The 11,843-nt window shown below is 34.1% G+C and overlaps 1 protein-coding gene and 1 long non-coding RNA gene across 6 annotated transcripts in view; one reads left to right on the top strand and one right to left on the bottom strand.

The window, feature by feature from the left end:
• The window catches only part of LOC106072377 (guanine nucleotide-binding protein G(o) subunit alpha), a 102,566-nt gene that overhangs the window by 83,609 nt on the left and 7,114 nt on the right, over positions 1–11,843 (top strand). For all 4 annotated transcript variants that reach the window (XM_056035710.1, XM_056035708.1, XM_056035709.1 and 1 more), the window contains 4 exons: positions 3,676–3,836; positions 4,772–4,900; positions 6,982–7,111; positions 9,087–9,240. In XM_056035710.1, the coding sequence (XP_055891685.1) occupies positions 3,676–3,836; positions 4,772–4,900; positions 6,982–7,111; positions 9,087–9,240 (574 nt within the window). The remainder of the gene's footprint in view (positions 1–3,675; positions 3,837–4,771; positions 4,901–6,981; positions 7,112–9,086; positions 9,241–11,843) is intronic.
• On the bottom strand, positions 3,565–11,087 carry LOC129927296 (uncharacterized). 2 transcript variants are annotated; one of them, XR_008778958.1, is made up of 4 exons: positions 11,024–11,087; positions 10,791–10,908; positions 10,281–10,430; positions 3,565–3,859 (listed from the first exon to the last, which is right to left on the bottom strand). It is a non-coding gene; the product is annotated as an uncharacterized LOC129927296 (long non-coding RNA). The 2 variants fall into 2 exon arrangements; XR_008778959.1 differs by having other exon boundaries at positions 10,281–10,499.

Consider the following 11,843-nt stretch of genomic DNA (forward strand, 5'->3'; position numbering starts at 1 on the left):
TTTTTAATGGAGGTGTAGGTAACTATCTAAGGATTAGTAATGGAGGTGTAGATAGCTGGATAAGGATTAGTAATGGAGGTGTAGGTAACTGGATAAGGATTATTAATGGAGGTGTAGATAACTGGATAAGGATTATTAGTGGGGAGGTGTAGGTAACTGGCTAAGGATTATTAATGGAAGTGTAGGTAACTGGCTAAGGATTATTAGTGGAGGTGTAGGTAACTGGATAAGGATTATTAGTGGAGGTGTAGGTAACTGGCTAAGGATTATTAGTGGAGGTGTAGGTAACTGGCTAAGGATTATTAGTGGGGAGGTGTAGGTAACTGGATAAGGATTATTAGTGGAGGTGTAGGTAACTGGATAAGGATTATTAATGGAAGTGTAGGTAACTGGATAAGGATTATTAGTGGGGAGGTGTGGGTAACTGGCTAAGGATTATTAGTAGAGCCTCAGTAGAGGTATGGGTAACTGGCTAAGGATTATTAGTGGATGCTTAGGTAACTGGCTAAGGAAATTAGTGGAGGTGTAGTTAACTGCTTATACATAAGATACTGACGATAAAGAAAAAAATGAATTACCCCCTCCCTCCCCCAAAAAGTTTATAGATTGCTCCTGTATCTATTTGTTGCCCGCTTGCGTATGTATTCGTCTATACATAGGTTATTCTTCTTTAAGGAAAAAAACAACAAGAACCAAATACAACAAAACAACTCTATCTGCATGACTTATCCCGCCAGCAGTACATGCTTTGTTTGTGTGGGGCCTGTGGGCTAAGGTGACTGGCTTAATACTAACCTTGGATATGACAAATGTTGTCGATCAAAGGCTTTAGGGAGATGCTTTTTTTTTTAAAAATCTGCACCAATCCAAAGAAGCGGAGAAGTTCTTTCTTAGCGATTTATCTTTGCTTCTAGCTATCGACCAACTTATTGGGCAAAAATCGTAATTGACTCTTCATCTCCGGGGGTGGGGGATGGAGGTGGACAAATCGGGCAAGAGACCTGCATTTTGTTTTTGGTTACATTTTCTCCCTAAACACAGATCTCCTAACTGATAAATGGTATCTAAAAAAAATAATTATACAATTATAAGTTTGCAAGCATAAGTATGCACACACGCATATACCTACGCAAACATCGTTTTCTTTTTTTCCTTAGTAAAATAAATTTGGGTTTGATTAGCTTAATCCACTACGGAATGTATACATTCTTAATACGTTGAAAAAAAGAGTAGAGCTCTTGCTTGTAGCCTACACGAGAGGTAACTGACTTTCTTATCTTATGAAATGTTCCTTAAAAAAAAAAAAGAAAGATAATTACTTTAACGCATGCGGAATATTAGTGCAAGCATAGTGGACTAACTGAGAAGTAAGACGCACATAGACTTAATACTCTTCTTTGTTCAAGATACGTTTGTTAATTGATCAGATTTGATGAGCTACTGCACCACTTCCATTCAATGCATCGAAGTCTTTATAGTCTACATGGTTTGTGCATAGATTGAATATTCATAATGTATGTTTCTGTTCAAATAACTAGTTGTCCCTTTTTCTACACTCCTAAAAATGTGTGCTGCTTAGTCTTGCTTGATGGTAGAGACGGCCCTGTGCTGCCGCACCCTGCAATGTACATAGGCCTCTACTGATAAGGCAATCTCTCCCCATTTGTTATGTCAACGAATGTCCACTATTTACCAATAGCTATTGTAGTGTTAGCTATTACCTGAGATCTCACCACAAACAGAGTGCGCTCACACTTTCTGTAAGCCGTATTTTTTTTTTTTTTTTCCCACAGATATTAGACTAGTCATACTGTGTAGTGCACATCTATAGGTCTATTAGTTTCTCACTAGATAGGCCTATCTCACCTTCACCTAACCTGTTGGACCGTTGGGGCACCACACATGATCTGTTGACCGTCTTTCTATACACATCTCTGTCTTTTGCCTTGGATAGAATCTCTTTCAATGACAGGCCCGTCCATTCTTTCATGTTGTCTTCCCATCACTTTCTCTGTCTGCCTCTTATACTTTAAAGACCTACACACCGACTAAAGAATTTATACTATTTTTTATTTTTATTTTTGCGTGTGCATTTCCATAATAACGTAGTCCATCTATTTAACCCCAATAGTAGGTCTTAGATGTTATTTTTAATAGCAGACACAAACAAAACAATTGTATCCAAATCAACACACACATTCACATCTTAGTCCACCTCCCCACTGTACAGAATGGTGTTGATCTAGTGTAGCCTACCCGTAGATATATCTTTTCAACATAGATCTATATAAATCTAGTGACATTTAGGCAACACGCTTTCACAAAATGTATTGTACCCATGGCGAGGGTTGCAGGCCAGACCACTATTGTAAAAACAAGAGCGAGTCCGCTATTCTAATGAATGGAAACGGCGAGCACAAGGAGAAGACACGGTTGCCATGGAGACTGGTGAATGAGGATCGATACCAATGCCGGCGTTTGTCGATTGGCACCAAGGGCGGATCCCTTCTCATTGGCATCACTTTGTAGATTTGAATCATTACAATATAGACTAGTAAATCAAAACGTGTTGATTTGCTAAAGTCACAGATTACTTAGGACTAGGAAGTAGCCTAGATCATTTTTATTAGATCTAGATCTAATCTAGATCTAAATATATAGGTCTATATAAAGAAGATATAAATGCAAGACAAGCTTAAAAGTTAATGGTTTCAGTTTCACTAATTCAGTGATTGATTGATGATTGTGGTTCTCAAATTCTATTACTATTGCTGAAAATGAGTCTAGATGTATTAAAAGATCTAAATTCTACTTCTAGATAAACCTTTTTGTACTAGGTCAAGATATTTAGAAATGAATTTTGGGGCTGGATATTTTGAGATAGTGATGACCATAGTCTCTCTTTCTCTCTATAGGCCCTATATATCTTTCTCTTATTTAGACATAGCAACTAGATCTCGATCTAAATCTATAGAGTAGATAAAGAATCTAGTAATGAAAAATTGATACTTAGATTTTGAAGCTTAGCAAAGGATACCCAAATAAAGTTGAGCAGAAATAATCTATGCTGCTCGATGTTTGACGAATGTTTTAGATGTTTTGAAGGTTCCTTCAGATCTGGAGATAATTAGAGCGGGCAGGGTTCCAACTTAGAATAATTGAGCCCACAGAAGGACAGTCCAGACCAGGCAGCCATGATGTAGGCCCTATAAAGTTTCCCTAAATATAGGCCTATAGGTCTACCTATTTTAAATGTAATTGTCAAACAGTTGTTTGTTTACTATTCCAGTTAATGATTGTGAGGGTGGTTGTGTAAATAAAAAAGGGTAAAGTGTGCTGTTCACAAAAACAAAGTCTTTCTTGAAAGCAATTTTTTCATATCATTCTTTGTGACATTCTTTGTGGCCATTTGAGTTTATCTGCTTTCTTTACAAGGACTAAATTGTTATATTACCCAGGGAGAACCACTGTGTAGAAAAAAGTGATAAGGGATCAGTTGACAAACACAACAGAGGATGTAGTTTATTATTTATTTTCCAGAATTTAAGCATGCAGCCCCCAGTGGTGGATTTTTAAAATTTTATTTCATTTTGTTCAAAAGTTCTAGTTATGCCATCAAATGAATAATGATAAAATAATTAAAAAAATTAACTTCTAAACTTTTTCTTTTTCCAGTCTGATGCCAAAATGGTTTTGGATGTTATAGCCAGGATGGAAGATACAGAACCCTTCTCAGAAGAACTTCTTGCAGCCATGAAACGTCTATGGGTGGATTCAGGTGTACAAGAATGTTTAGGTCGTGCTAATGAGTACCAGCTGAATGACTCTGCCAAATAGTAAGTCTATACCTTGAAGAAACCTTTCGAAAAGATGGAGGGAATAAGGGAAAAAGAAACAGAATGTTACAAATTCTGAAAGCTGGCACAACGATAAAATTACAATCATAATTTTAAATAAAATGGAGTGCTCTGCCAACAATCTTATCTTGTAAAATACAGACGTTACTTCAAAAAAGAAGAGGCATGATTACATCCTACATAGTTTGATTTCTTTAAATTTCAAATCTGAGACAGCTGATTTCCCAGTATGAAGATTTTTGAGAAACAAATTCTGGTACTTGACTTCTTATCTTATCTTATATAATACAGATGTTACTGATCTAATTTTCTAGTATTTCTATTTATTGTAGTTTAGACATTTTTACAGATTCATATTCTTTTTAGTTAGGACTGGTGTAATTTTAATCAATTTTTGCCTTTCGGTTTAAATTAGTCTCAAATATTATCTAAGTTGGCTGGATTTAGATAAAAAAATCAACAACTTTTGAAAATTAATTAAAAAAGCAAATTGCTAATAAAAACTATGCATTATATTAGTACCTTCAAAGTAGTGGCATTTACAGTTATGCAAAACATAAATTTCTATTGAAGAAAAAGTTGAAAATAGGACTTAAGTTCTTCAGTGAAAAGCGAATATTATAATTTGTATAAACCATTTCATTCTAATACGCCACTAGTAATAGATGTTATTTGTGCTGTAAAAACTATATATCACTGATCCTGGTTTTAGAAAGGTAAGCTTCTCATTATTTAATTCTCCACCACCATCCATGCAATAAAAAGATAATGGCTATTTCCCTTTATTTCGAAAATTTCCTTTAGTTAGCCACTCTTAATGAATGCGCTTGCATGAATAACATTATCTATTACCAAAAAAAAACACAAAAAAAAAAAAAAAACAACAACAAAACATTGTATTTTGATCTTTTCAGCTTTTTAGATGACTTAGACCGCTTAGGTGCTAAGGATTACATGCCCACAGAACAGGATATCTTGAGGACTAGGGTGAAAACTACTGGCATAGTTGAGGTTCATTTCTCATTTAAAAATTTAAATTTCAAGTAAGTATAATAGGTTTTATTTTTTTTTTATTCCTAAAAGGCTGGAAATTCAGAGAATGTTTGAAAGTTACAAAAAAATGTAAAATTGCTTGAAATATGTGAAAAATGTCTGAGTTGAAAGCTGATAAGGTCTCTGTTAATGAGTTCACATTTTCAATAGTAAACTATTTTGATAATAATTAACCTTGGAAAATTACCCAGCTATGGAAAAAGGAAACATTAACGCAGTGTTGTTGGAAAAAATATTTATAGCTTTGATTAGTTTAGCTTCTATCAGTGAAATCACATTCTCTAGGGTTGGCTCTTGGGCTATTGACTGTAGACTAATCCTGGTCACATTTGCAAAGACTAGTTTAGATCAGCAAAAAGCACTGTGGTATTAAGATTAAATTTTATTCAAAAGACACTCCTATTCACAAAATTGATTAAAAAGTGCATTTCCCGCATTTTTAGCGCCCAAAAGACGCTATTAGTTTTGTGTGAAATGTCTGTCCGTCCGTCCCATTTAGATCTCGTAAACTAGAAAAGATATTGAAAATCCGACATCACAATATTTTAGACCATTGAAAGTTCTGATGCAACGGCTACTTTTTTTTTTTCTGAAAGCGAAAAAATCTAATTTTTAAAATCAGTTATGCAAGCAGTTTTTTAAAGAGAAAAAGCTAATTAGTATGCATTATAAGTTATACCTAATTTAAAACGAATAGTAATCTTGTAAACTTCATTTTCCTGAACCTTTTTTTTTATAGCGGAATTTTTTATATTTTTTTTTTCTCGAGGATTCGAATAAGAGGTTGAGCCTTTTCAAAACAATTAGATCAATTATAAGACATCAGTTAGGCCAGGGGAGGCTGAGCGGTAAAGCGCTTGGCTTCCGAACCGGGGGTCCCGGGTTCGAATCCTGGTGAAGACTGGGATTTTCAACTTTAGAATCTTTGGGCGCCTCTGAGTCCACTCAGCTCTAATGGGTACCTGACATTAGTTGGGGAAAAGTAAAGGCGGTTAGTCGTTGTGCTGGCTACATGACACCCTCGTTAACCGTAGGCCACAAAAACAGATGAACTTTACATCATCTGCCCTATAGACCACAAGGTCTGAAAGGGGAACTAGTTAGGCCAGGTTCACATCTAACTTTACATTCACTTTCACCTATGCTTTGATCTGCGGGACCGTTGGGGCACTACACAAGATCTGTTAACCTTCTTTCTCAATTCTTATCTCTCATTTGTCTTTGATATAATTTCATTTGGATGTTCTTTCTGAAAATATTGAAGCCTGCCTGGGTGGACCACTTCGGGGGCCGATTTTGAGTTTGTGTTTCCACACAAACTGTCTTTTGTAACCTTGTTTAAATCAAGTTAAGTTTTTATAGATCACCAGAACTCCAATCCTTTTTTATAATTCTTCATTTTTTTTTCTTTGTTGTTGTTCTCAAACATGAATTTATTTTTTCCCTGCTCCCCCCCCCTTTTCCTTTGCAACCTTCATGTATTTTTATAGTCTGATGTCTTAAAATAATATTTATCTGACCTTGTCTGCAAGACGAAGGAAGATTGCAAGTTTTTATGTGATTAGAAGACATCTTTGTGAGCCACATATTGCTACACATGAAGCCATTGTCTACTGTTATATTTCAAAGCTTCCACTTGATTCAAATAATTCTTTCTTGAATACACAAGTTAATTAAGTTTCAGTAAATACTTGTTATAAATTCTTCCACTTCTCCTTGCCTTTAAGATTCTAATAAACTACTTTCATTTTATCCATTTTATCAGTTAAAACATTTCTACTCAAACAAATTTGTTTTTATAGTAGTAATTTTTTCCTTTATTTACCATATTTAAGATGGCTTGACTACATGTGAGCATGGTCGTAAAATATCTAAATAATTTCTTAGCAAAAAAGCTCAAGTAACATACTGCTTATTCAAGTGAAGCCCAATAATAATTAATAATACATTATCAAGCTTATGTGGCTGTTATTTTTTTTAATATCTAAGAAAGTTTATCTCAATCTAGTAGAATATCAAATTTATTCCATGCTTGAAAGATTGCTCACTTTATTATTGAATCTCTCTACAGGTTGTTTGATGTGGGTGGTCAAAGGTCAGAGCGAAAGAAGTGGATTCATTGTTTTGAGGATGTGACTGCTATTATATTTTGTGTTGCTATGAGTGAATATGATCAGGTGTTACATGAGGATGAAACAACAGTAAGTATTGGCCTGTCCAAGCTCAATGAATGTTTCTGCAATAGAGAAAGTTTTCCTGGCATTTTGTGTTGTTGTACAAGGTTTTCATATGCTTTTTATAATATTCAGATTTTAAAAGCCATCCATTATCTATGACATTGAGTCAGATTAGCTTATGGTCCATTCTCCACAATCCTAATAGCTCTCCAACAGATACAATTTAAAGTTGCATGGTAATTGGTGGACAGTGCCTACATATGAATTCATAAAAACTTGGACTCAGACCTCTTTACAGCATCAGTGTCACCAGTTCCAAAAATTATGATGGATTTCTTGAATGCTTTCTCCAAAGATGCTTGCGCTTCATCATGGACATATAGTGGCAAGACTGCACTAAAAACAGCAATGTTCTTGCAAATGCCAGTATAGACAGTTTAGAGGGACTTCTTATGGTCTGACAGTTATGCTGGGCAAGGCATGTATCATGTATGGGGGACTAACATTTGCCAAAGGCACTCTTTTTTGTTGAGTTGAAAGGTGGTTGACTTAACAGAGGTGCCCCACAAAAACACTTTAAAGACTAGCTTAGGTGCCAACTTGCTTTAACTTAGAAGAGAGCAGAATGATTCAGAATGAGACAGCTGGAAATCACCTATAAAGGCAGCGGGATACACATTTGAGACCAAAAACAAATCCACTGATGAAGTCAGAGGTAGTCATCAAAAAGAGAATCTAAATTGACCACGAGAGGACAATGGTTATGTTTGCTCTGGATGTGTCAAAATATGCAGGTTGCAGCTGGGGCTGCCTCTGAAGGATGTTAAAAATAACATGGAAAGAAAGAGTGTGCAATACTGAGATCCTCTCGCAAACGGGCCTTCTCAGCATCTTTACAGTCCTCAGGCAATGCTGCCTGCTCTAGCTCAGACATGTTTCTCAAGATGGAGGGCAATCACATCCCAAAAATCATTCTGTACGGGCAACTCGCATCTGGCTCAAGAAAAACTGGTCAACCCCACCTCTGTTTCGAGGATGTGAACATCGATACTGACCATTGAAAAGACAGCCTAGATCGCACTAGCTGGAGAGAGACGGTGACAAAGAAAACATGGGCCTCAGTGCTTGAAGAAAAGTGTGCCATACGAAAAATGGCAAGCTCCTCTACCACCAAAGCGAAAGCCACTTTGACCTGCAATATATGTGGACGGGAGTGTCTCTCCAAAATATGAAAAAGTGTTTGAGATGAACCATAGTCGTTTTATGAGCAAAGGAGACCAATGGATTATATTTACACTTATACCACAATATTTGCATTAATGTAAGACAAATTTCTTTATGGATAATAAAGATTATTATTTTTATTATTATTACTGACCCTAGTAACACAACAACTCAAACTGGCCTGTATAATCACAGCAGATTCTGCCCTGATTCAAGTGAAGCAATCAACACCAACAATTCATGTGGATGCACATATTGTCTCTTAGGACAGATGGAGCCATATATGTAGGCCTATACATGTTAGTGCTGAGCTTTTCAGGGGAACTTCATGCTATTTTATCTTTGCACTAACCTAATCCTAACTCTACAATTTAGCAGCCAATGCTGGCTAGAAGATAAAAATGAATTGTTACGCAAAACAAGGGAAAATAAAAAAATACACAATGATCTTATGTGAATAAAGGTCAAATAAGAAATTAGTTTTCATAACAATCTCTGTTGGTAGCCAACAGATATATACAATTGTTAGCAACCTTTGATTTCTAGCAATCTTGAAACATGCTGAATCATGACAATCAAAATTTATTTTTTTATCCTCTTATTAAATTTAATTGTTATAACTGCTACTATTTAATATTTATATAATTATATTTTAAAATTACAAACTTAATTATTAACAGTGGCAGTTTATTTATTTTTGTATTGTATTGGATGTTGAAAATACTTAAGCTTTGCAAATTAAATGAAATGTCATGAATTGTTTCTCTTCCATTAGAATCGAATGCAGGAGAGCTTGAAGTTGTTTGATTCTATCTGCAACAATAAATGGTTTACAGAAACCTCCATAATCCTGTTTCTCAACAAGAAAGATCTCTTTGAAGAAAAAATTAAGAAGTCCCCATTAACGATATGTTTTCCTGAATATACAGGTTTGTACTTACAATGCAAATACAAGCTTGAACCTAAGTCATGAGACAATGAATGATGCATACATAGTATATATCTAAAGATAAGGACCAAATTTTAATGAGAGGAAAGGGTGAATTAAATATATACAAATAACAACTCTAATTTTAGACTGGAATATCTCATGGATTGTACAAACAAATAGTATCCATTTATCAATAGAAATCTATGTTGTGAAATGTCTTTGATAAGTACAACAAAACATTTATAACTAATAAAGAAACAATGAAACACTTTTATAAATATAGACAACTTTTGAAAATAAAAAGAAACATTTGTTGTTTTGAAAACACTTCATATAAATTCACCATTCAATGAAGAAGAAACATTATTTTACATTATAAATTATTTTTTTGGGGGGAAAAAGGGGGGGGGGGATAAGCTCACACATGTGACAGATGTTATTAAGTTTCTTAAATCTTATCTTAAAAAACATAACCAGATCTAAAAAGAAAAATAACTCTGTAAAGAAGTACTATATCATATAAAAGTCTTATATGCTTAGAACTAAATTTTTAACCAATGAGCATGAAATTCAATGTTATTTACTTTAACTGGGGAAAATCGAGTTCACACTACAAAACTAGAGATTACTTGCATCATTGGTTGATTTTTAATAAAATTTTGCACTTTGTAAAAATTGAAATATTAAGGATGAAGGATGAAACCAGTATTGTGTTTAAGTTCTGAAGGAGGAAAAGGTTATAATTGTTGGTCATAAGGAATATACTATGTTTTAAATGTTGAAGATTGTCCTGTATGACTTTTATTAATTGGTGCATTGAAAAGTAACAGACTTTTGAGTAATTGTTATGATCATAGAGAAAACCATGCTACCGCAAACTGAAAATTAATTCTATATCCTAATAAAGATTTTATGTAAGATTTTAATAGAGCTAACATTAGTAGAGGATCCAATTAACATCTGCATGGAATAGATTTGATACTTAACTAATGGGCTTGCTTTAATTAGTAGACTTGCTTAGGCTGTCATACTCTTTACCTTTGACTATCGCAATGCTTTGATTCTTTGAAGACATCATGAAGTTTGTGTAGAGTAGTATGTTTCTATGACTCTGGCTGCATTCGGTAACCCATGATGTGAATCAAACTGACTGATGGACCTGGACTTTGCAGATGTATTAGCTTTACTCTGGAATATAATTCAGTGTATACAAGAGATGATGGAGAGCCTCGATATAGATGCCCTCAAAATCAGTTTCTGGGTAAAAGTTGATAAAACCAAAGTTATGCATATTAGCTACAAGTCAACACCCCACTGGGCATACAGAATTTGAATAGATAGAACAGTTCACCTATTAAAACAGCATTATCAGAAGTGATATAGATGCATAACATGATGTTGCATTTCATATAGGAAAAGCAGGAAAAAAACTACGGTCTATCTGGGCAAACAATTCAATACATACCTAAAGGTTGGAAAGCAGGGATGGCTGATAAGGATCTGAGGAATAACATAGAAAGATCATGTCACTAATAGAGATATCCTTACCCGCATGTGCACTCCTTCCCTGAGTGAAATGGTCCGAAATCTAAGCCCTTCTTTTATTTGAACAGTTTATAAAAAGTGATGAAATCATGGCATAGCAAACTATAATTTAAAAATGAACCTAATAAGAAAAGAAATACCTATATAAAATATAAAGATGTATCAATCTTTTGAGACATTATTAAATTAATATATGTCTACAATATTTTGTGTCATACATCATTTGCCAATACTACCACATTGTCAAAACGGCTACACCAAAAATCCTGCTTTGTACTCCAATGGCATCATGTGATTGAATAAAATTGACTTAGAGATAACAACACTGTCATCAGTAATTTATCTAATCAATTGATCAAACAGTATAGTTGACTAATAGCTTTGTGCTTGTTGGTGAGACATCACAGTTAAAAACAACAACATTACACGAACTCAGCCTCTTTTTCTCTCAGACACATGTATCACTACTTCAAAGAAAAATAGAAGAGATACACATATGTATACAATTTCCCGATTGCAAATTAGCAACTATAGTGTGCATAAACTTTATAGCCCCTTTTATTTATTTATATTGTGGTATAAGCTTCTATGCATACTATGAATATGATAGTAAAGAATGTTAGTTTATATATCTTTTATTTTTTAAACTTCTATTAGCTAAAAATAAGGGGTGGGTAAGATGCAAATTAGTTTTAAAATACACCAAAAAAAAAAGAAACTAATTTGACTTAAATTAAAGTATTTTTGTGCACTGAAAATACATAGGATAGTTTATCTTTTGTGGGTTCTTGTCAGAAGCAACAATTAGTACAATCAGCACAAGCAGGAAACATGATAAAAACTTATTTTGATAAACTTGTATAAAAAATCATGCTAACCTCTCCCATCTTCCTTGCCATTCCTTCAAATGTATTTGTAAATTAGTCATTTTTACAGGGCTCAGCTAGTAAACAAATTAATTCAGTTCCATTGTGGTAAAGTGTTAATAAAATGAAATTATTTATAATTTGATACAATTTTTAGCAAAATGACACTTATTTAATTATTTTTTTCAAA

Source organism: Biomphalaria glabrata, chromosome 7, assembly GCF_947242115.1.
Source record: "Biomphalaria glabrata chromosome 7, xgBioGlab47.1, whole genome shotgun sequence".
NCBI lineage: Eukaryota > Metazoa > Mollusca > Gastropoda > Planorbidae > Biomphalaria > Biomphalaria glabrata.